At 39.1% G+C, this 26380-nt stretch overlaps 1 protein-coding gene across 1 annotated transcript in view; it reads left to right on the forward strand.

Annotated features, from left to right (window-relative positions):
* ptpn20 (protein tyrosine phosphatase non-receptor type 20) overlaps positions 1–10779 on the forward strand; it is a 55414-nt gene extending 44635 nt beyond the window's left edge. The window contains exons 44-47 of the mRNA XM_088351191.1: positions 3259–3593; positions 5198–5413; positions 8791–8853; positions 8939–10779. Of these exons, the coding sequence (XP_088207317.1) occupies positions 3259–3593; positions 5198–5413; positions 8791–8853; positions 8939–9049 (725 nt within the window). The 3' untranslated portion in view covers positions 9050–10779. The remainder of the gene's footprint in view (positions 1–3258; positions 3594–5197; positions 5414–8790; positions 8854–8938) is intronic.
* The last annotated feature ends 15601 nt before the right edge of the window (positions 10780–26380 follow it).

The raw sequence follows: 26380 nt of genomic DNA on the forward strand, positions 1-26380 counted from the left end.
GTTTATCTCTCTCACAGTGGACATGCACCTACGATGAAAGTTTCTAAGTGGGAGAAATAGCAAAATGGCAGGGTGTGCAAATACTTATTTTCTTCACTTTATGTAGTTAAATGAATATTATAAAAATACTTTTTAAAACTCATTTTTAATGTATTGTACAGCTTAAAATTGTAAAACAAACTGCAAAAAAATGGCATATCATTTTCTTCATTTAAATTATTACTTTTAATGTGGTAAATTCTTTTTTCCCATCTCATCTCTCATCTCATCATCCGTACCGCTTATCCTCATTAGGGTCGCGGGGGTGCTGGAGCCCATCCCAGCCATCTCCGGGCAGTGGGCAGGGGACACCCTGAACTGGTTGCCAGCCAATCGCAGGGCACACAGGGACAGACCTTTTTTCCCATTTTAAACTTAATTTTGTAATATTTTTGTAGTAATAAAGACGGCATAACAGAGAAAAATAATCTGCTTTTTCTTTTTTTTCGCTCTCTTTTTTACAAAAAAAGGGCAAAATTACCGTGAAATTAGAATGAGCAGGTCAGTAGCCTGGACGGGAGAGCAAAAAACGTGGTCGAGATCAGCAACGAGTCCAAAGCCAGGAGAAGAGAGTAGACGTGGTCTAGATAAAAAAACGGGTCGAAGCCAGGAAAGAGACGGGAGCCAAAACAGGAGTGAGTCAGGGTCGAAAAGCTTGCCTAGAGTAAACTGAGGTTCGCAGACGGACTAACAACAGAAAGGAGTGGGTTTAAATAGGGACAGGGAGCCAATCAGAGTCCGAGGCACTTGGCGCCAAAATGAGCGGGCACAGGTGCATCACATCAGTAATCATGACAAAAATGAATATTTTATTTTGCTATATAATAATTAAGTATCATTTTTATTACAAGAAAAAAATTGTCCAAATACAATAAAATCATAAAAATAATACTTTTAATACTAATTTGCTGTTGGGGTTTTGCTTGCACTGCCCTTTTCTATAACTTTTAGGTTTTCAAGTTTTATCCATTAAACACTTTAAAATGTCATGATTACTGATGTGAATCACCTGTGCCCGCTCCTTTGGCGCCAACTGCGTCGGACTCTAATTGGCTCCCGGTCCCTATTTAAACCCATTCCTATCTGTCCCCCTTTGTCAGTCCGTCTGCGAATCTCCGTGTGTACAAGGCAATCCTTTTTTCGACTCTGACCCCCGCCTGTCCCGTTTTGCTCCCGTTTGTCTCCGGCTACAACCCGTTTTGATCCCAATCACGTCTGCTCTCCCGTCTTGGCTTACGACTCGCTTCCGACCCCGACCACGTTTTTGCTCTCCTGTCCCGGCTACCGAGCCATTTTTCCGTCCCTGACACTGCCATCGCTCGCCACGGAAGATCCACTTCCGTGTTCGGATCATAAGCCGAGTACGAGAGCGAACACCGGATCGTGGGCGCAGCCCTTCCTCGTTCCTTCAATCTTTCCGTTCTTGTCCTGACGTAAGAATAATTTTAAAAAGACAAATTTAAATGTTCTCAGAGACTGTGGAAGGGATTTTTTTTAAATGGCCTGTTTTTCAGATATCATGACTAATTTCAGCTCTTTTAACATAACTCATGAAATAAACTGCATAGCAAATACTTCCATTCACTGTCCCTTGATAATAAAGAATACATATTTGCTATGGTGCAGCATATCTTGGGAAAATTGTCCCCTATATAAATAATGCGCATGTATGTTTTTCTTCACCACCACCATGTTAAAAAAAACAAACTGCATACAGGGGAAATGTGTAAGTACAATTATTTTTGTGGGTATGTTGGGAATAAAAATAAAGCACATTTGCTTTATAGCTTTTAGGGGTTTGTTTTTTGGGCTTGGTGACGAAGGTTAGAGATGAATGAATACGCTGACAAAGGTAGTAGGCCTCAGCGGAATATGGCTAACCTTTCACCATATGCCCTTCTCCTATGTTGCAATACAACACCTTATTTACCCAACCAATCCATTTCTTGTATAGTGGTACCTCTACATAAGAGTTTAATCCGTTCAACGATCGTGCTCGTAGCCCAAATTGCCTGTGGAATCATTGAATTTTCCTAATTTGAAGTAATTAAAAACAAACTATTCCATTTCTGACCTCCCGAAAGGATCAAAGTACACCCTAAATATCTATCAAACACATCTTCCTGATCAATCACAACACATTTAAGTAGTGATTTAAGATAGAAAATACATGAATATGACAGATAAGATGATGTTAACTAAATAAAATGCAAGTTTATTATGAACAATTAGTAGCCATAACAAATGGGGTGTGGGAGGAGTGAATGCGTATGACTTTTGATGATACTTAAGCGCTTAGCGTACCCTTAAAATTAACGTTACTGTAACTTTAAATGAACTTGAACACACCAAACTTTTTTACAACAATTTCTTTTTTGCCTGTTTCACTTTTCATTCATCATTTTTTGGCCCTTTAAGCTTGACTTGCAATGCTATCACTTGCCACAAGTCTTTAGAATAAGAAAACGTAGAAGATTTGTCACTTACGAAATGTTACGGAAATGTGTAAGGGAAATAATCAGTAATGGGTGCTGTCAAACGACCAGTGACCACTTTTTGTGGATGGTCTTTTTCAACGAAAGCAGCAACTTCCTCTCAGTTAGCCAACACCTCTCTAATCTCATTTGGAGACGCCAGCTTATTTGATTCGTCCTCCTCTTCGCTGTTTTTTTTTCAACAGGAATATAACCTACTTGGAAATTATTGCACCGAAGGTCAATTATCTGCGCCTTTGTGATAAGCACTCGCTGCTTTCCCGATTGTACTCCTTGGCTTGGTTGCTCACATGAATAGCTCGCTTGTGTTTTTCTCTTATTTCTTGCTCTGTTGCTCAATTGTCATCATTTTCCTTACCGTTTTCCTTCATGGAACACATAGCTACGGTCAAGAAAGACCCGAAAGAGGTACTCTACTAGCATAACCACGGGTACGAAACCAGTTGCCCGATGGCGGAAGGGGCAGGCACAAACTGGACCAAGCTGATGCAGGCAGTGAACGGTCACGAGCGGTCTCTAGTGGTAGCTCTGGGACTACTTGTGAACTGGATTTTCCTACGTAAACCGAGCAAGATTTTAAAAATACAAACCTGTGTATAGAATTCTCGTTCGTAGAGATGTTTGCATAAACAGGTAACATTGTATTTCAGTCGACTCCAAGGAGTCGGCCTTTACTCTCTTACCGTAATCATCTCATCAGCAACAAACGCTTTTCCATCCACAGACGACAAAACTCGCGTCGCCCTGGGAGAGACACTCGACTACATCAACGCCAGCCACATCCGCTTGCAGGCGGGCGGCGAGGAGCCCTCCTACATATCCTGCCAAGGTCCTCTACCCTCCACGGTGACCTCTTTCTGGCAGATGATCTGGGAAAACAAATCCGACGTCATCGCCATGATGACCCAGGAAGTGGAACGGGGGAGGGTGAAGTGTCACAAGTACTGGCCTGACAAGCCCAGCGAGCCCCTGGACATGGGAAAGTATCACGTCCACCTGGTGAACCAGCAGTGCCTGGAATATTTCCACATTAAGATCATACGCATGGTGGAAAAGGAGGTGAGAGACAGTTCATGCCTTGGAATTCCTACACTGGTACCTCAAAGTATTATTTCATTATTTATGAAGATGTTAGAACAAACTTTTTCTCTAGATTACCGGTTCTTAACTGGTTTGACTTCAAGACCAACCATTCCAAACTTATGACAAGCTGCAACCCAAATCAAGAAAAACTTGACACGTCTAAAATTTATTAAAATGAAAGGATTGTTGAGATGACCAGCAAAACCAAAACAACTTCAATTACCTTTTATACTCACATATAAGCCCCACATTGCATACAACCGACCCCCTAAAACTGCTTTAAAATAGACAAAAACCAAAATAAATTCAAATTTTCATAAAGCATGAATCCAAACATTGATAAATATTTAATTATGTGGTTAATGAAGATTAATCTATTAACCCTGGTCATGTCCCTCGAGAGGGGTGACCGATGAAGATTAATATGATGGTAAAAAACTAAAAAATAACCTTTTTAACTCATTTTACTGTACTTTCTAGCAGCGCTTCAATGACAGACACTCATACACCACTTTCATATTTCACAATTGTTTCCTTCTTTGACTTGATCGTTGTCGTCGCTGTTTCCCACTTTTTCTTCCTCTTATCACAACATTTTTGGGACCCATTTTTATGGGCAGAAAAAGGAAATACAACCAATAAAATCACAATAATATGAGATATGGTCCTTCTCAAATGCACTGATTCACTGAACAGATCAAGCAGGGCATTATTGCCATCTGAGGTTAAGGAGTTAAATTGAACCTCTTTTTTAATTTTCTTCTTGGCAATATTTTGTCAGGGTAAAGGCCCGCAACCCACTTTTGGGTCCTGATCCCACTAAATGAGAAACACTGCTCTAGATTCAATGTAATATTAAGTAACTTACACCACTGGTGTTTTTAACGTTTCTAATAATCCATTTACAGTACATTAAAGAACATAGAACCTGCTCATTCTGAATAATTTGTAAAAAATCTTGTTTCAACCTCAAAGTTAGCACTAACTTTATTTAAAATATCCCGTTCCTTTGGTGGATAATGATTGTCCTTAATTTTTTTTCATATACTTCATACTTAAATAAGTAGAATTCCGAAACTAAATTGTTTTTGTTCCACAGAGAGACAATTACAATTTTATTTTTGTTATTCATGTTAAAAACAACTTAGTAAAAATGAGAAAATGAATACATAAAATAAGCAAAACGATTTAACTTTTAAGTGTTTTCATCTGATTTCATGTACTTTTTTTCTAGTATAAGACAAGAAAAAGAAAAAAAAGGAAAAGAAAAGACAAAGAAAATTGAAGTAAAAAATGTACTAAATATAGTATTTTTCTAGCTAAATTATAGTCGAATTAAAATTTGACAACAATATAATCAGAAGTTGCCAATATTTTCGCAGTACACTAACAAATATTATTCTCAGTCATGCATTGATTTTTAGCGCGTATTGTTTACCCAAACTCTTTGTTTTTATTCCTCTTAGTCTATCTTGCTGTGAGTAAATAGGTGTGTTTAATATCGCATAATAAAGAGGATTTGCAACAGTTATAGAGGGAAGCAACTGGCTGACAGATATGCTTTCACTGAACTATTTCAGACATCGGAAAGCCACACTGTGCGTCACCTGAAGTTTACCCACTGGCCTGATCACGGCGTTCCACACTACTCCGAGCAATTGGTCCGCTTCATCCGCTACCTGCGCTCCGTGCACCATCAGGGGCCCGTCACCGTCCATTGCAGCGCCGGTATCGGACGCTCGGGCGTCCTCATCTGCACCGATGTTATCCTCAGCCTCATTGAGAGGGATTTGCCTGTGAGTGACAAACATACACACAAAAAACTGAGGTTTTTGTAAAATAAGAAATTATGAATATACTGGAGGTCGACCGATTATCAGTCGGGACGATTATCGGCACAGATATTTGGGCAGTGTCTGAAATAACGTCTGCCCGGACGCCCGGGGCGTGCATCTTTTACGTCGGGTGGACAACTTACAAAATGTCTCCGCCCGGGTGACCGACAACTTTTTCTAGAAAAAAAACCCGAAAGATTTTATTCTGATTTCGAAATCTTCATTCGGTTTGGAAATTTCGGAATTTCGGTTCGTTTGGCAATTTGCATACTCGGCAGCCAATCAGAAGCCTGCTTCAAATAACTTCGTGCTTCCGGACTTTCCCGAGCGTTATATGGTCGTGCATTTGCACATCATTTTCCAAAGGAGACGCACAGAGGACACAAGAAAAATGGATAAGTGGTTAGGAATAAAGCCAAAACCTCAGCCCCAGAAGAAACATTCAAATCAGTTATCGGCCTCCTCTTAATACTTAATAATAATCTGTGTTGGACCTGAAAAACCCATATTGGTCGATCCTTAAAACATCCCCATATATAATTTTAATTTAAGTATGATTCTCAGAGGGCGCCACAGCGACTGCGTGGTTAGCAAATTCAGTTAACACAGCCTCCACGTGTGGGGTTTGCATGTTCTTCCCGTGCCTACGTGGGTTTCCCCCGGGCACTCCAGTTTGGTCCTACAATCTCAAAAACATGTCAGGTTAATTGGCCGGTCCAAATTGTCCCTAGGTGTGAATGAGTGAGTGAATGTTCTGTCTCTGTGTGCCCTGCAACTGTCTGGCAACCAGTTCAGGGTGTCCTCTGCCTATTGCTCCAGCACCCCTGCGACCCTACTGAGCGGTGCAGATAATGGATGGATGGATGATTCCCGTACTAGTATTGTGACCCCTTGAATCCTGAAACCATTTTAACGCCTACTTCAGTCCCCTTCAATTAGCTTGAATAACATCTTATCTACCAAGCGCTGGCGCCAATGTCATCTAATTATGGTTTTATGGGATGTCTTCTTGTCTCTATGTGGAAGTGCACAATACTGCCTTGGCGAGGAGTGTGTCACAGCATGTTAAAGAAGACAATTCTTCCATTTTTTTCAAGATCAAAAAAATTCCACAGCCCAATAAAAATACCTATTCAGATAACCTATTATTTGTCTCATCTTTAAATTGAATTTTATACAGATGATAAAAAAGACAATCACAAATATTTGGTATATATATTTTTGGGGGGAAAGATTAGCATTATTTTTCATTTTAATTATAAAAAGCTCACATACATTTTGTGGTTAAATTAAATGTTAAACTAGGTTTGCGGCTCTGAATTATTATTTATTTATATTTCTCCATACAGCCTTTGACAATTGTTCATTTACGTTCAAAGTTTCTTGTGATCCCATCTTTGGAGCCTTGTTTTTTTTTACAATTAATATTTTGATATTTTAAATACACATATATCTCTTTGGTCTATTTTGTTGTGTTTACTTTGACTAAGGACTGCAACTTTTCCACTAGCACAAAACATTTTAATGTATTATGTTCCTAACTGTTTCTTGTAAAGTATGAAAATATTCATTAAACTATATAAATGAGTTTAGTTTTCTTCCTCCACTGACAGGCACGTTTGAATTGTAAATGTATTTTTTTAGAATTAGATTTGCCTAATGTCATTGTTTACAGCAAGATTAAACATGGCACTCCAAGATAAAGATGTAACAAAAAACTTAAAAAAAAAAAAGAACAAAATAAGATATGGCATATTGACAGGGTAGTGCTTGTAGACTGGCTTCAAATGTAAATACATCAAATTATCGATTATATAAACTATTATATTTGTTAAAAATGTGAAGAATAATACTTAAGAGTAAAAACTTAAAGTAAAACAATAATTTATATATTATGTGATTTTTTTTCCGGGTAAAATAAGATGAGACCTGATTCACGGCATCTTTGAGAACATGCTGCAATGATCAAGATCTTAAGACAGGAGGCCGCCAACTGGACTTTTTACGTTCTTTTATTACTTAGATTTTATAATTATGATGTCTGTGTCTTGTCTGTTGATGCCTTTGCAATATTCATTGCAGCCTGGTCATCCTGGAAGAGGTAGTACCTCATTGAGGTCTCTTGTCAAGGTGTCTTAATTGTCCTCATGCTGACCTTTTTGGGATTTCCCTTTCCCTCATGTTGGTTTCAGATCAGGGGGTGTTGTAATGGTAGTCTGTGGGGCCCTTTGAGACTTTTTGTGAGTAAGGGCTACAGACAGAAATAAGCCATGACTTGACATCATCACGTCAACAAACAAACTGGGAATGGAACAGTTCTTTCAATAAGTAGAGCAAATAAGCCCAGCACAAAAAATACTTCCTCATTCTTTGTTTCAAATAACTCACTTTGGAATGGACGGAATAACAGAGACCCTTTTGGACAGTGCCCGGACATAGCAATTCATTAAGTACCATTATGAAATCTGATAACATGAAGTTTTGAATATAATTTAAACATTCAAGGCAACGTATTGATACAATAATATTCTTACCGTACTTATTTATGTCAATTGGAGGGACATTCACAAGTTGGCTTTCTAACAAGTTTAGGAACTTTAAACACCGTCATCCGATCCTGGTGGTCTCATTTATCTGAGACCACGCCCAAAGACGCATGATCTGGTCAAGCGTCCCTAGTCCTTATAAAAAGAGTAGGTGATCGATAGCTTGTTCTCTCTTTTCTTCTGGCAAACTGGCTTGCTTGTTTGTCTCACACGACGGCCGTGCGGGCCTACACTCCAATACAACAAATAACGTGACGGCTATAGATTAAACTCCATGTTTACTGGTTCTTGGGAATGTGCGTTTTTTCTGTACAAGGGAATCTCCCCAAACAGACAAGCATTATAGCGGAAACTTTCTTTTTGTGCTAGTAACTTCAAGACTTTCAGCAGTCAAAAATTCCCACAATCTCCGGCGCAAGCGCCCCCCCCCTTTTTTTTTTTTTTCAATTATTGATTCAATCATTGATTTTCTGTGTTAATAAATTGTGTGTTCCATTTCCTGGCCTGGTTCATTGATTCTTTTTTCTTGGGATTAGTAATTCTTATCAGAACTCAAAGATCTCAAAGTAATAAAGTTAATTTTTTTATCAGTTTCGGAAATTCTAGCATCCTTCAAGGAAAAAAAGAGATTTATGGTGGAGCACAAGCAACCCCTAGAGGCAAATTTGTTAACTAATTGCAGTAAAAAATAATTAAATCAATTTTCAAAATTAAAGCTAGAAAAATCCTTACAAATAATTGCTGGTAACATTGGGTCCCTGTATAAAACCTCCATCTCTTTTTTTTTCCCAGATTAATGTGAGCAACATTGTCAAGGAGATGCGACTTCAACGGCACGGCATGATTCAGACCAAGGTCAGTGCCCCAAAAATTTAAGGCTTTGAATCCAGGAATATTTTCCTAAACCATACCTTTATTTTCCTCTGTGTCTTATTTACAGGAACAGTACCTCTTCTGCTACAAAGTATGGCTGGAAGTTCTGCAGGGAATTTTACAGCTCCACGGAACCAAGTGGCAACCGGAAAGTCCCCAAGACCATAAAATCGTTTGAATCTTTGCATTTTTTGCAAGCGACACTTTCTCCTTGAACTCTGTTTTTCTGTTTTTCAAGCTTAGCGGTTTGCCTTACAATTGCGTCGGTTCAAAATCCCCTCCCGTGGCATTTCATTTGCAAATTGCCGTCATCATAAATCCGACAGTATTTTCTCGCCGTTAAGGTCACATGAGATCATCTTACCAAAGTTTATTAACATGATGAATGTGAGTTTTTATTTCATGAAGTGCATTCGTACCCTGGAAGGAAAAAAAGGGCAACCCCTCTTCATTCTGTAAATCACAAGCAATGAAAGAAAAAAAAAATCAAGTGCCTTGGAATCGACCCCGAGCTGCTACAGTCACGCGTGGGCGGGGCCGATGGAACGACAGCTCAATTCGAGAGACGTTTGAGTGAATGTGCGCTGTTTTTTTTGTTGAGTGATGTTGCATACTACCTTACGTTATGACGAGTCACTCTTGATCTATTTTATATGAAGAAGTATATTTAATCCCTTAGCAGGTAGCAACACAACACATTTGAATACATTTATACATTTTCAATTCACTCTTTTTGCTAAAGGCTTCAATACATATTGTTACAAATAAGATCTTTGGTTGAGTATTGTCTGGCAAATTGAATACAAAGTCAGGCAAAATGCATAACTTAATGAATGAGAAGTTTACACAATATACTGTACAGTGCGACAATGTAGCTGTTGCTTTGTACCTTGACTTTTGGATGCTTGTAGCGCGTAGTCTGTACACACAAATGACACACAAATACTTAGATAGAATGAGAGTTTCGGATTTTACACTGCCTGTCAAGACCAGAATGGAAACAGGACCCAATTGCGTACGTTTCTCACAAGTTTTATTGAAGGAAGAGGAAGGGTTGCGCCCACGATCCGGCAATTGCTGGACGCGGAAGTGGATCTTCCGCAACGAGCGATGGCGGTGTTGGGGAAGGAAAAACAGGCCGATAACCGGGACTGGAGAGCAAAAACGTGGTCAGGTCAGAAACGGGTTGTAAGCCGGGACAGGAGAGCAGACGTGGTCGGGATCAAAACCGGGTCGTAAATCGGGATGGGAAAGCAGACGTGGTCAAAATCAACACAGGTCGTAGCCGGAGACAGACGGGAGCAAAAACGGGACAGGTCAGGGCAATGAGGTTCGCAGACAGACTGACAACAGGCGACAGACAGGAGTGGGTTTAAATAGGGACAGGGAGCCAATCAGAGTCCGAGGCAGTTGGCGCAAAAAGAGCTGGCACAGCTGGTTCACATCAGTATTTATAACACCGCCTGGATTATCCGAAATTTCGCAATTCTTTCCACTTGTAGAAACGGCAAGAAAAGCAAAGCCCAAATTTTACAGGGTGTCTTTGTAAAAGAAGCCGTATACATTCAAGCACACACACAACACACACACCAGCCCTCCTAGTGCATGCATACTCTCAAAGGAGTTGACTTGAACACGATGTGGAATGTAACGAAGCAAAGCAATACTCTCTAAGGGGGACAAGGGGGTCTCGGTTCACGTGGCGGTAGTCATCACTCTCTGCGACGCTTTTTCTCTCGACGCCACTTAACTTGTTCCTCCCCCGTCGATGCCGTCGCCGCGGAGAAGAGCAATGGCATCGTGAAATGTAATAATGCTGAATTGCACTGCTGCGTATTTATTCTATGTCACTCGCACCTATGTAACCCCTGAGTGGAAGTACCTCTCTTATTAAAGACTTTCCTGAGATGCGCTTTTGTGTTTGCAACACCCAACACAACATAACTGGCCCCCCCGTTGGAGGAGGACCCTAAATCTAATTCGGGGGCTGAGCACCTCTCCACTTTTTACTACGGCCTATACTCCCTGTCGGCTTTTATTGCCGGGTAAATAAGCCGCTCTCACAGAGGGCTTTGTGACAGCATGGAAATACACTGCACGTACCGTGCACGCATGAAGAAAGAGAGAAAGAAAACTGGCGTGCGGGGGAGGATGGACTGCCTTATTTTCTGCGTAGAACGCAAGAGCTATTATTCATCCCTCGTCAGACACGCCAGGAAAATATTTAGTTCTGTACTCAAATGCGTACTACTTAGTAAAGTTGGTAGAATAATTGGTGACTGACAGAATAAAAAGTGTGATAAATGATAAGTATGCGTAATTATGACATTACAAATGAATACAGTCGCTCCCCTACTTACAAACATTCGGGTTACGAAAAACGGTAGATACAAAAGTTATTTTCGGGATGTCGAAAAATGTCCTGACATTGTTGTAAGTTAGATTTTGTATTGTGTGAACCTTTTTATGAGTACAGGACATTACTGTAGTGCTTCTTTCTGCCGCCACTTGCAAGTGGTGGCGCTGTGAGAGGTCACCCAGTATCCACCTCAAAGAAGAAATCCGCTTCCTTTTCCTAGTTCATGTGTAAACATACTGTACTTAATCTCCAACGTGCTAAGAACCTTGACGTTTTTATTGTTTAATATCTCGTGCATCCATTCAATATGGTTGGTGTAAAGTGTAAAGAAGAGGCGGGCCGTTTCTTTTGAAATCAAAGTGGAATAAGAAAGCTTGATGCGGTTGAAAAAATGGTTGGATCACTTTTTTTTCATCCACTTTTTACCACGAAGGAGGACCTTTGAAGCTTATCTTTCAAAAGTAAGTGATGTTGATCGCTTTTTTCGGCCACTTTTTACCAAGGAGGAGGAAGTTGCCGAACTCTTGAAGCTCATCTTACAAAAGTAAGTTAAACATTATTTATCTTTATAGAGCATATTATTATTTTTTTAATTTTTATTTTTTTAGTACAAAACAATACAGGTTACTTATACAAACCCTAAACATACCTTTATAAACCTTAAACATACATTCCATACAAAATATAGCATGACGCAACTTAGGAACGAATTCCACTTACGAACCATCGTCCGGAACTCATTCGTAAGTAGGACAGCGTCTGTAACGACATTGTATGTGGGCTCACTGTTTGGCATGAAGTATGGTGTCAACTAAAATCGCATGTGCTTTAAAAACTATGAAACTTTTAATCAGTTTTGGTTAATAATCGTGTTTATAAACAATACCAAAGCTCAGTGAGGGAAGTTCTGTATTATGGAACTAAAAATATGACACTGTAATAAGTCATTAGACAATTAAGATCAATAGAAATAATCAAATGTAACCTCACTATTTGGCAGTGCAAATGCTGTGCACTGAATTATTTGTCAAAAGTAACATTATAAATACATTATGAAAAACTGGAACACAGCTTTGAGCAATTTGAACATTTAGTATAATAATCAATAACGTTGTGTGTATGCCTTTTTGTTGCAATGTCCGACAATTTATACTTTGTATTTTCCAGACCATGAACTCACATCTTTTCCTCGGTTTGGCTTACACATACCGTGGCTTTTCTGTAAATATATTTCCCACCACTGGTCGCCGCTAGCTACAGGGTTGGTACAGGTGATTGAAATCCTTAAAAAAAGCTTCAATTTTAATGTTGGGTTTTCAAGGATTGAGAAATGCCGGAATTTTGGGTGAAGTGCTTGAAATTGTTGACATGTTTCTTAAACGTCTACCTAAACATGATGGTGACACTGCTCCCTGTTGGCTTTGCTTTGCCATTGCAATTATTTTCCACTCGTGATTAACGGCAGCTGGCATTAGTTTTTATGGCTTTTTTCTACAAAGCATCATCTCGCCATACTGGTCACGCCCAAGAGGAAAGGCGCATGCTACACCTGAACAGAGCACTGTGAAATATTTATTAGTGCAAGGATTATGCATCAATGATGGACATTTGTTATGAGCCAAGCAAAAAAAATAAAGCGTTTCTCAGTGGTATATTGTAATGGGAAGAACTTCCTGCAACTGAAAATGTAAGCAACATATTATTGTCGTTTTACCCCTAAATATTTTCACACGTTTTGGTGGGATCCACAAATAGATCTGGGATTTACTCAAGATCTGAAAACATTTTTTCTTAATAAATGTACACCCAAGATTAAAAATCGTATATGTAAATGGCAGATATGCCTGTGGCTCAGCAAAATGCATGCTTCACACCAGATTTCTTCTTTTAATGGTACTGGAGAAATTGGAAAATTTACTTTGAAAGTCCTTAAAAAGTGCTTGAATTTGACCATGAAACATTTGTACGAAACCCATAACTAAATCGAATGGAAAATCTGAGAAAAAAAAAATTGTGCAAAAACTAATACATTAGATTTTGTTGGGTAAAATAAAATTAACAAATGTTGGTTATTCCTATTTTTGTGGCATAGCTCAAAAATGTTGTCATTGCTTTTTATTTTCAGAATTCGTTTGAGAACACAGTTCCCGTATGACGTCACAACATCCGGGAACTTTCCAACCCAGCGCCATTACCGATGGCACGTTATCGGCACTGCTTAGCGGCTAACAGTCAACCCAAGAGTTCAAAGTAAAAATGGCCTTCTCTTTTTACATCAACAGTTGTTCGAATTGCGTTGGGGGTTCGGTAAAGTTCGGATTTGACCAAATACCATGGATCTGCCGTCATATGCGGTGGTAAATAAGGTGCTTTCCAGTTGCCAAATGGAAGTTACAAATGCTTTTGTGCTCCCTTTACACTTTAGAAGTAGCATCAGCTAAACGTGTACAAGCACATACAAATAATCAGTATACTTCCATCTTTTTCTTCTTTTTTCTATGTCTTTCTCTTTTTTTCAATTTATTTTTCTTTCTCTTTCTTTCTGTCTTTCTTTCTTTATTCATCCCTGTAGGGAAATTGACACTTAAAAATATATATATAGAATACAAAAATACCCAATATAATGTGTTAATAAGGAGCATTAACAACATAGTAAGTAGTAGAAGATAAGATGTTATTTTAGAAATGTATATCAAACTAGGTGCCCTTTACAATAATAAGTAGCAAATAGTAGCTCTCAGCTTGAAACAGGTTGGAAACCCCTGGTCTTGATGCTAACCTAGCTGAAAATGGACCTTCTTTTTTTGTTTTTTTGTTTTTCAGTTTCTATAAGTCCACATTAAAAGCAAATGTAAAGACTTTCCGAAGTCTGAAAGCTCAATTCGTTGTTAAATCTTAGGTAGCTGTTGAAACGAAATCATGCTACGGGTGACAAAACACAATAATGATGATGGTAGTTTCTCTTGGAATTGTTCTGTTTTAATACAGCAAAATGTTTGGAAAGAATATGTTCTCGTGCATGCATGTACATTTATAGTTTAAAATCGTTTTGCACATGCAGCATATAGCTAATTTTCAACATAAATATATGCAGCTTAAAGTCATTTAGTTGGTCAAAACAAAGGGGCTGCAGTTTTTAGTCCAAGAAATATAGTACATTTAATTGAAACGTCATCTTAATCATGATTATCTTACCATCATTATCCTATTAAAGTCCACTCCCTCGTGCAGGAACTAGTATAAGTGGGTATAAATAGCAGAGGGAAATACGCCATTACAGAAAATGTTTACAGGAAATCTAAGTGCGAGGGGCTGCGATTTAAAAGGGGAAAAGTGTCGAAATGGGCTCGCACGTAAATCATGGGGCTCCCAGTTGGGCACACAGGGAAACCCTGTATGCGGTTCAGCACACTTCCTCCCCCTGTCAACTTTTAGCACCCCGTCAAGAGCTGTAATGGTTACCGACCACATAAACGGCGGGACCCGATGCAAACAAGAAATCATCAACATATGCATAACTTTGTCAGGAAACTTAACCAGTTAAAGCTTTTGGATGTAATCCTCAAACTTTTTGACTCATGAAAGATTTTTGGCAGCAGAATCAGAGTAGGAAACTTCACACTTTTGTGGTGTCTATACACAATGGATGCTCAAAATAATTTAAAACAGTCGTTAAGACACCATGATAAAAAAAAAATAACATCAAAATATTTCAAAAGCCAGAACGTTTAATCTTGGTTTTAAGAACACATCAAAACTAAAATTTGAACCTATTAATGTGTTTTTTAAGAACACATATCTCAACAGAACAAATACCAAGCCACATTTTCAAAGTGTCTTTGTATTAAAAGAGCACTTGTTACCAAACTTTTTCGCCTGCAGTCCAGATTTGTCTCCCTGTGAAGGAACCTGGTATTTAAACCAGGGTTTGTAACCTTTTTCAAGGACACATATCCTTCGATTTTAATCATTTAGCAATAAGCAATAAATGACTACATCTGAGCCATTGATAAAAGTGTTTTTGTTGGAAACACTTCTCATTAGATAGATAGATAGATAGATAGATAGATACTTTATTCATCCCCGAAGGGAAATTCACTTTTCCAGCAGCATCCCTAAGCTGAGAACAATCGAAAATAACTGAGAACAATCGAAAATAACACGGGAGCTGCTGGAGTGGCTGCCATTCGTGACGGCGCCGGAGAAACGATTCAATTTGAATCATGTACAAACAAACAAACAATTGAATCATGTACAAGAAACGATTCAATCTGAATCATGTACAAACAAACAAACAATTGAATCATGTACAACAAACAAACAAAATATTCATGTTTCAATAAGTGGAGTGTTAATAAAATGGGGGGAAAATAATTTCTGATACTGATATAACCAGGTAAAACTAATTTTAAGTTACCTGTCCAAATGAATGTTGTGCCATCTCACCTTTCCCACTCTCTCTGCTCGCTCCTGAAACTTTATCAAATAGTCCAAAATTTTACCTCATCTTCTCCGCTCACCTCGTCGTCCTCTTCTCCTTCCACTTCGAGTGGGACAGGAAAATTGATTATTGTACAGTGCATCCGGAAAGTATTCACAGCGCTTCACTTTTTCCATATTTTGTTATGTTACAGCCTCATTCCAAATTGTATTAATTTCATCTCTTATCTCAAAATTCTACACAAAATACTCCATTATGACAATGTGAAAACGTTTTTTTTTTTACTTTTTTTGAATTTATTAAAAATAGAAAACTAAGAAATCACATTTACATAAGTATTCACAGCCTTTGCTTAATACTTTGTTGATCCACCTTTGGCAGCAAATACAGCCTCAAGTCTTTTTGAATATGATCCCACAAGTTTATCACACCTATCTTTAGGCAGTTTTGCCCATTCTCCTTTGCAATAAGTGTCAAGCTCAATCAGGTTGGATGGGAGACGTTTGTGCGCAGCCATTTTCAGATCTCTCCAGAGATGTTCGATCGGATTCAAGTCTGGACTCTGGCTGGGCCACTCCAGGACATTCACGGAGTGGTTCTGAAGCCAATCTTTTGAGATTTTGGCTGTGTGCTTTGGGTCGTTGTCCTGCTGAAAAATGAACCTTCGCCCCAGCCTGAGGTCAAGAGCACTCTGGAGCAGGTTTTCATCCAGGATATCTCTATATATTGCTGCATTCATTTTTCCTTCTATCCTGACTAGTCTGCCAGTTCCTGCTGCTGAAAAACATCCCCACAGCATGATGCTGCCACCACCATGCTTCACTGTAGGGATGGTATTGGCCTGGTGATGAGCGGTGTCTGGTTTCCTCCAAACATGGCGCCTGGCATTCACACCAAAGAGTTCAATCTTTGTCTCATCAGACCAGAGAATTTTGTTTCTCATGGTCTGAGAGTCATTCAGGTGCTTTTGGCAAATTCCAGATGGGCTTCCATGTTCCTTTTACTAAGGAGTGGCTTTCGTCTGGCCACTCAACCATACATGCCTGATTGGTGGATTGCTGCAGAGATGGTTGTCCTTCTGGAAGGCTCTCCTCTCTCCACAGAGGAACGCTGGAGCTCTGACAGAGTGACCATCGGGTTCTTGGTCACCTCCCTGACTAAGGCCCTTCTTCCCCGATCGCTCAGTTTAGAAGGCTGGCCAGCTCTAGGAAGAGTCCTGGTGGTTCCAAATGTCTTCCATTTACGAATAATGGAGGCCACTGTACTCATTGGGACCTTCAAAGCAGCAGAAATGTTTCTGTATCCTTCCCCAGATTTGTGCCTCAAGACAATCCTGTCTCGCAGGTCTACAGACAGTTCTTTTGACTTCATGCTTGGTGTTTGTGCTCTGACATGCACACTCAACTCTGGGACCTTATATAGACAGGTGTGTGCCTTTCCAAATCATATCCAATCAACTGAATTTACTGCAGGTGGACTCCAATTAAGCTGTAGAAAGATCTCAAGGATGATCAGTGGAAAAAAGATGCACCTGAGCTCAATTTTGAGCTTCATGGCAAAGGCTGTGAATACTTATGTAAATGCGATTTCTTAGTTTTCTATTTTTAATAAATTCAAAAAAAAGTAAAAAAAAAAAAAACTTTTTCACATTGTCATAATGGAGTATTTTGTGTAGAATTTTGAGATAAGAGATTAAATTAATACAATTTGGAATGAGGCTGTAACATAACAAAATGTGGAAAAAGTGAAGCGCTGTGAATACTTTCCGGATGCACTGTATATGTCGTGATTTTATTTTAGGCGATTTTCAAAATCAACGTTTCCACCCGGAATGTTTTTTTTTGTGAAGACATATCCGGCACGTACGTAATTCCACAGAATTATTGTTTTAGTATTTCTGTTGTATTTTTTTATAGTATTTCCAAAGTAGTATTTTGTAGTATTTTTTTAGTGTTTTTGCAATGTTATTGCAGCTGTATTTATCGTTAATTCTGTTGTAATATCTGTCGTAGTATTTTTGTATTATAGTATTATGGTAGTGGTATTTTTTGTTGTATTTCTGTGGACGTATTTTTGAAGTATTCCTACTGTTGTCATGATTACCGATTTGGATCATCTGTGCCCGCTCATTTGGCGCCAGCCGCTGCGCGCTTTCTGATTGGCTCCCTGTCACCTTTTAAACCCAGTCCTGTCACTCTCTGGTTGTCAGTCCGTCTGCGAACCTCTGTTGATACAAGGCAAGCCGTTTGACCCTGACTCGCGCCTGTCCCATTTTTGCACCCGCTTTTCCACCTGCCCGTTCCTGATCTCCCCGTTTGTCTCCGGCTACGACCTGTTTTTAGATCCCGACTGCGTCTGCTCTCTTGTCCCGGCTTACGACCCATTTCTGACCCCAATCACATTTTTGCTCTCCTGTCCCGGCTACCAACCTGTTTTTCCTTCCCTGACACCGCCATCGCCCGCAACAGAAGATAAACTTCCGTATTCGGATCACAATCCGATTGCGAGAGCGATTTGCTTCCCGCGTCCAGCGAACACCGGATCATGGGCGCAGCCCTTTCTCTTTCTTTCAATAAAACGTGTGGTAAACGTTACGCAACTGGGTCCTGATTCCGTTCTGGTCGTGACAACTGTAGTATTATTTGAGTGTTTCAGTACTTTTTATAGTATTTTTATTGTGGGATTTTTGGTAGTATTTATTTAGTATTTTTGTATGATTATTGGAGTTGTATTTTTGTAGTGTTTTGGTTCTCGTTTGTCTGTGGTAATATTTTTGTAGTATAATATTACTGTAGAGGTATTTTTGGATTATTTCGATCGTGTTTTTTAATTATCAGATTGAAAGCACAATAATATATTAGGTCCCTGTTTTTTTTGCTTGTTGCTTGTTTTTTAGGAAAGAAAATTAGATTGCAATTGTCAATTATAGAGAATCGCAATACTTGTTGGATCTCAATTATCGAGAATTGTGATATAAATTGAATCGACACCTTAGTATCGTGATACAATTGAATCGTGATCTAAGCATAATGTCCCACCGTTACTTTTCACAAAAAAAAATCTTTCACAAGCAAATCACCCAATGGCTTTTCTGCACTGGACTCCTGGTGTGTTCAAAGACCAGATACGGAGACAGAACTTGAAAATATTGAAACGAAAAGCTCCGGTGTCTGAATGTTTGTTTTCTTCCCAGTTATGTTCCATATGTTTCACGTCTCCTTACCTATTTATGTTTACGTTTTTTAAATGAGCTTAGTTGGATCAACACTAATTATATTATAATTTTAGAAATTCCTACACAGTTGGTTCAGCTGGTTATGTCTCCTTTATATTGATGTTCCCGATTGGTGTAAGTGAATAACGCAAGAACTAATCCAATCGATTTAACTCAACTCTCTGGGTTCTTTGTTATGAAATGAACGAATCTTTTCTAGTTTTTTTTAAACAAAATTAACCCGTTTGGTGAGGGTTTTTTTCTTAACAATACCAACCACTCCTTGATGTTGTTTAACACAAATTGTTGCAATTCTGGGGGAGAGCAAGAGAAAATAAATCTCAACTTTTGCTCAGTTGTTTTGAGCAAAACAACTATTTTGGTGGCCTTTCAAAAACAGTAAGTTTTTTTTTTTTTAAATAATCCATTTTTTGTGCCTGTTCCAGTGTCCTCGTTTGCTTGAGTCCCTGCGTCCTGGACGCATCATTTTTGCTGGGGACGCATTGGGTCAAATTAACGTGCGTCCCCGGGACGCAACGTTTTTGTCACCAAATTGTCATTATTACCGGATTACTTTTTTTTTTTTTTAACAAGGACTTACCACACTCCAAACTTTTCGTCAGGCTGATCCGCCACCCGCCATTGTTGTTTTGGTCTCGCGCCGATCTCGGCAAACGAGATCTCGTTGCTTTGAGATGACGTCATTGTTGTGGCGGTTGTCAAGGGAAAGAGAAGTATGCCTCCGAAAAAACAGTTGGTATTAGTTGCAAATAAACAAAAATTGGTAATTTCTTTAGTGTTGGTAATAAGTCGAAACATAACACAGAAAGTGGTAACAACGGTAATAATTCCGGCACGAAAAAACGGCAGAGAAATTCTTCAGAAGACCGCGAAGGCAAGGAAAACACGTGTTTTGAAGCAAAAATTCGATGAAAGAAAATAAACAAAAGAATACTCCGAGCAAGAAAAGGACCTTTCTGCCAAATTGGAATAAATTATATTCCTGGTTACGCTATGAGGAGGATGATAATGGATTAGACCCTGAGAAGGCATCAAAACTATGGCGGGACAGCAAACCACAAAGAATATATGAACTGAAAATTTTGAAGTGATAACTGCTTTGTATTACCAATTAACTGTGATGATTAAAACTGCAAGAATATATAAATATTTCAGCAATATTATTTTGTATAGTGTACAATATTGTGAACTGAAAAATCTGAAGTGATAACTGCTTTGTATTACCATTTAACTGTGATGATTAAAACTGAATGAAAATATAGATTAGTATTATTATTTCATCAATAATATTTTGTATAATGTACAATATTGTTGTGAACTGAAAAATCTTGAAGTGATAACTGATTTGTATTACCAAATAATTGTGATGATTAAAACTGAATGAAAATATAGATTAATATAATTATTTCAGCAATAATATTTTGTATAATGTACAATATTGTTGTGAACTGAAAAATCTTGAAGTGATAACTGATTTGTATTACCAATAAACTGTGATGATTAAAACTGAATGAATATATAGATTTATATGATATATTTGTCGCCGATTTACAATTTCAACCTCGATAACACTAAATTTTGGGGACCCATAGATCTCTGTTGGGACCCATAGATTTTTGAGCATGCGAGTCCCCGGGACCCATCACTTTTCAGAGGTAAAATGAACACTGCTGTTTTGTACACTATGATCCAAACTCCCTTTTTAAATTAAAACAACCGCATTTGGGGAAGTTATTTTAAACAACTTGACTCATTGAGGAAGACAATTTATTTGGTTTATATCATTGAACCTTTCTAAATTTTTCATTAGGAAACGACAGAGGTCATGTTACTGTACATCTTGAACAATGCATCCGATCTGAGAGTTAGGATCGAAGCAATGAGAAACCAATCAATTTTTCCAGCCCCTTCTGAAGTCTTTTTCAATTTCCTCAAGCTGAGATTTTTGAGTTTTAATAATGTGAGTTCGTCAAACTGTTTGTGTACAACGAGAGCTAAGTGGTTCGTGAGCAGGCAGTGGCTCAGGAGGTAGAGAGCTCGTCTTGGGATCAAGAGATCGCAGTTCGAATCCCGGCTCCTCCGTGTTACATGTCGAGGTGTCCTTGGGTAAGACACTGAACCCCTAATACCCCAATAAGCAGGTTAGCGCCTTACATGGCTGCACAGCCGCTATTGGGAAATGTGAAGCACACTGTAAAGCGCTTTGGGAAGTCTCGACTTGAAAAGCGCTATATAAATGCAGCTCATTTGGTGCTGTGGAATGCTCTTCGATCTGCAACCTCAGTGGAATTGTTTTTAAATCTCGACTTAAAACACACTTCTATTCTATACCTTATGAATGACCTATATTTCTTGTTGACAATATCTGTGTATCATTTATTATTGCAACATCCATTGCTGCCTGGTCAGGGGGATTAGCTTATGTGCCGTCCCTTCTTAAGGTTTCTTCATTTTCCTCATGTTGCGGTTTTTGAGTTTTCCTTGCCCTCATGTAGGTTTTAGATCAGGGGATGGTGTAATAATAGTCTGTGGTTTTCAATAATCTGCGCAGCCCTTTGAGACTTTTTTTGATTAAGGGCTTTACAAATAAACATGACCTAACTTATGCCGCAAAGTTATTGCCGCACAGCCAGACAAGGGGCGGGGTGGATGTTTAGCCAATTAGAATGCAGAACATAATGCATGATGAAAATATGCGAGGTAGCAAAACTGCAATACAGCGAGGGATTATATGAATGAACCCTGCTTAAAACAAACTGAACTGCAAACAGCAGGTTTTGATAGTCCTCATCGGGACAAAGATGCTCCACTCCGTCTGCAAACTATTATTTCCTGCAGGGATTGGTGGACCCATCTTGAATGAATTTCAACAGATACGATCTAATGTGACACGTTTGCTGTTTGTGCTCGTACGAGGAAGATCTTGAAACAAAATTTGATGCGGGAGATCAAAAGGCTGTCACCGAATCCATATTTTCTTTTCGCTCAGCCGCCTTAGTGCAAATGCGAAGACCTTGACCGGCCTTTGTGGGTTAAGATAAGATTTTAGAGACGACCCCCTCCCGCAAACTGCTCGACTGAAGGGGGCTGACAGTCGTAACCGCTGAGAGAGACACAGAGAAACCATTCATCCCGTCCGCCGACAAACCGCACACTTGTCAAAGGACACAGACGATGATTTTTTTTTCTTCTTTTTGGTCTGCTTTTGCATGTTCTCTCTAAAATCAGTTGCTTTTGAGCTTTGGCCCCAGGTTTCTTGTGGTGAACTGCAACCCGAAACAAATCCAGACTTTAGATAATGAAATATTCATTTGAGGTTGGACAATCACAATGTTGCATGATTCGGATTTACTTATTTCCATACTCACTAACGCTAATGCTTTAGATGTTAGAAGACCACTTTTCTCCCTTTATAAACAGCTAATGATTTGTTTAATAAATCCACCGCTTTTTCAACAACAACAAAAGATTTACTAGTATTTCAATCAACGGTTGCTTTATTTTGAAGCAAGACTAATTCTTTATGCATAAATAAACAGCTCCAACCATTGCATTACATTTCAGTTTTGGTCAATGTTTGCCACTACTGGTTTCAAACGAGCACATGTTGTTGTTTATTTTAATATTCTGGAGACGGATTGTCTTTTGTGCTTAGAAATAAAATGTGCAATAAAATCTACTGCTTTTTAATGTCAAAAGGTTGGCATGTATACATTTATTTACTAATTGTCGGGGGAAAATATTTTTATGTTTGACATGGAATGTGTTAACTGGTTTATCAGTTGAGTGAATGGAGTTGTACACCTGAACCAACTCACCATGCTATACAAACCCTACACTGACCTTTAGCGGCCAACAAGAGAACTTGATTTGCATTTACTTAAAAAAGCATAACTATTGATAGAATTGACATAGAACAGGGGTGTCCAACCTGGTGCCCGTGGGCACCTAGATGGCACCTGAGGGCAGACCTCTTCTGAAAAATACCCCACCAGTGCTGGGACATGGTGAGTTTTTTTGTGGTTGACTAAGTCAAATTAACCGTACTTCCTACTTCTTCTCTTTCCTTCTCTTTCTCTCTTCATTTCTCTCCTTCTCTTTCTCTATTTATCTCATTCTTTTCTTTTTTCTTTCCTTTCTTTCTTTCTTTCTCTTTTGTCTCATTCTTTCTTTCTTTTCTCTCTTTCTCTCTCTCTTTTCTCTGCTCTATATCTCTCTCTCTCTTTTCTCTTTCTTTCTCTCTTTTCTCTTATCTTTTCCCTCTTTTCTCTCTTTTCTCCTTTCTCTCTTTATCTCTCTTTCTTTCTTTATCACTCTCTTTTTTCTTTCTCTCTCTCTTTCTTTCTCTCTTTCTAGCTATAACATCATATTTTATTTATCTTTCTTCATTTCCCTCTTCCCATCATTTTCTTTATCTCTCTCTCTTTCTCTTTCTATCTTCCCATTTTTGAATATGTCTTTCTCTTGCTCTCTCTTTTTCTTTCTCTTTCTTTCTGTCTTTTCTCTGTTTCTTCTCTCTACTTCCAATTATTACCTGGTAGCAACACAGTAAGTAATACAAAATAAGATATTATTTAAGAAATGTATATCAAACTGTGTGCTCTTTACAATAATAAGTAGCAAAAAGTTAAATAAATTACAGCAACAACAAAGTAGCTCTCACCTTAAAAAAGGTTGGAGACCCCTGACTTGGAGATTCCTAGATACTTTTTTGACATACTGTACTCCGAAATTCAAATAATCCAACAAGCTGTAGGTCGTATGTTTGACATGAGTGGTGTAGATAATTAAGATTCAACGAAATAAAGTATAAATCAATTATAAACCATTTTCCTGAACTTCAGGAATCAAATTGCAGATGGTCATTAAACAGTCTCGTATTTTACAATAATTTCTTTCTTCAACACAATCATTGTTCTCATTGCTTTCTTCTTTCCCTTTTCCTTGTCACTAACGTTATGGTACTCATTATTATAGGCAAAAAGGCAACAAAACGCACTAAATTAAGAATTGTTGTTGGACTGACGATCTCTCTCGAAATTATGCTTGAGTAGCCAAGGTGTTCACTCATCTCACTCCGCCGTGTGTTTCGCTGTGTTCTTCTGTGTTTTGGTCTGTTTTGAGTTCTGATTTTTCGTTCGAATACCGACGCAAAAATTACATGACATTTTTTGTCGAATACTGATTTGTAAAAAAGAAAAAAAAAGTAGAGAGTCGTTTAAGTACTGAGGTATCACTGTAAATAAAAACGACCTCCATTTGTCTATATAAAAGGCAATTTGAGAACGACTGCTTTAAAACCCAATCGGCGGGCGAACCGGGAACAACTGTCGTTTGACTAAACGAATCCGAAAACGTCCTTTGTGAAATGAATGCTCCATGTCACAGGCTGGCAAGGACGATCTTCTCTTTGTCAAATTGTGTGTCACATCCCAGTAAGGTTGATTAACACCTGCTTTCTATTAGGTGACTTTCTCATCAACTTCCTAAAGGAGAGACCAAAAAAAAACCGTGCCAAATCCCGTCACGTCAAAGATGTTCCGAAATTAGAAAGCTATTAAAGAAGCGAAGAACGTGGTGAGGGGCCGTCGTTTGTCTTCATTTGAGCGCCGGGCCTCCGCGATCTTCTCCACAGGGGACCGCTAATTGAAAATGGGGCGTCAGATATGCGAATGTTAGCGCCGATAATGATCCGTCACTCTCATCCGGGAGAGTCCTGGGAGTCATTTGTTTTCATTAGTGTAGATTCAAATTATGCTTGTGATTAAAATGTGACTCTGGCAGGCAGAGGGACCTCGGACTGGGACGGCCTCGCACGGGAACGCTGTTTTGGGTCACCGCTTTCAACATTGGGTAACAGACGTGTTTGCCAGGCCACCATCAATCTGCTTCAGGTAGGTGTTGAGGTGTTAGCATGACGGTTACACACATGGTGAGTGTTTTTATCTTATATCCTGAAAGTAGCACAACATCCAAGCACATAGAACTTACTTCCATTTTGTTTGACACTAAGCTATTCAATGGCATTTTTTACTTCTCTACAGTGATACCTCCATACTCGAACGACTATATTCGAAGAAATCGGTGTTCATTTGATGAATTTCTACTGCGATGTTTCAACAAAAACTTGTACATCCAAACAAAGCCGAATGAATGGCTGAGTGAGATGAACGGCCATCCTGGCTACTCTTGCCTAATCGTTTGGCATTAGGTCTGCACCTAACCACTATGTTTATAGTCAACTAGTCACCAACTATTGAGATGATTAGTCAAAATCTTGGATACCGTAAATCCGGTCTATAAGCTGCTACTTTTTCCCCAAACTCTCAACCCTGCGGCTTATTCAGTGATGCGGCCAATTTATGTAATATTTCTAACGGCCGCCAGCGGTGCTCAAGTACCAAAGGTAAGATTTAGACCTGTGGAATATATGCGCCGAGGAAGACTGCAACTTCTTGGCTTGACTAGCGGCGAGAAATCTTTCACTAAAACTGGCCGCATGCGAAAGGCAACTTTTTCGCAAGTCTGCCAGTGGTTCCTGACAGCGTGGGGCAGCATCAAAAAATCCACCATCACCAACAGGTTCTGAAAAGCCGTGACGGAGAGGAGGGCACACCAGCGACAGTGACCGCCCGAGTGAGGCTGCAGGAGCGTGGGACGACGTCTATATGACAGTTTCTTTCCGACACTGAGGAAGACGACTTTGATGGCTTCAGTTGTAAGGAGGAAGATGAGGACGGTTTACCGTGATTTTTGCAAGTACGGTATGTTTTTTTAACAGACCCGTTTACTGTGTTGCGAGCGTGTTGCTAGCGTGTTGCTAGCGTGTTGCTAGCGTGTTGCTACCATTAACTGCCCTGTCAGGCACCGTTTGGGATGAAAGTTATATTATTATTATTATTAAAGCTTTGAAAACTGTCGGTGTACCGTCTTTCTTTGTAAATATGTGTAACCGATGTATAATATGTATTTGCACCTGTATATTTTTGTAATGTATTTATTTGAGACACTTATTCTGATATGTTTTGCGAATTAAAAAAGAGGGGCGTAGCAAACGCGGGCTGACGGGAAGTGGGGTAAAGGTGAGTGAGACCTGTTGTTGCGGCGGACAATAGTGGATATATATTTTTCCCACCCTTACCTTTGGAAATATACACTTTTTTCCTTGCATTACTTTCAACGGGACCCGGACTCTGCAGGTCTGCATCAAACCTTAAGTCCCGGTATCATTTTCCGTTCATTTTGCCGGCTGTGATTTTTGGACTGTGTACCTCAATGAAGACATTTAGTATCAACCGCGCGACTTGAAGTCGGGTCTGGATAAATTTAATGTTTGTGTTACATTTTTTTAACGTGGGTACATGCGGCTTATATACAGGTGCGGCTTGTGTATGTACGAAATCGGTTTTCCTCTGAAAATGTGGTGGGTGCGGCCTATAATCAGGTGCGCTCTATAGTCCGGAATTTACGGTAA

This window comes from Urocampus carinirostris, chromosome 13 (genome assembly GCF_059441175.1).
Source record: "Urocampus carinirostris isolate Australia breed hairy pipefish chromosome 13, RoL_Ucar_1.0, whole genome shotgun sequence".
Classification (NCBI taxonomy): Eukaryota; Metazoa; Chordata; class Actinopteri; order Syngnathiformes; family Syngnathidae; genus Urocampus; species Urocampus carinirostris.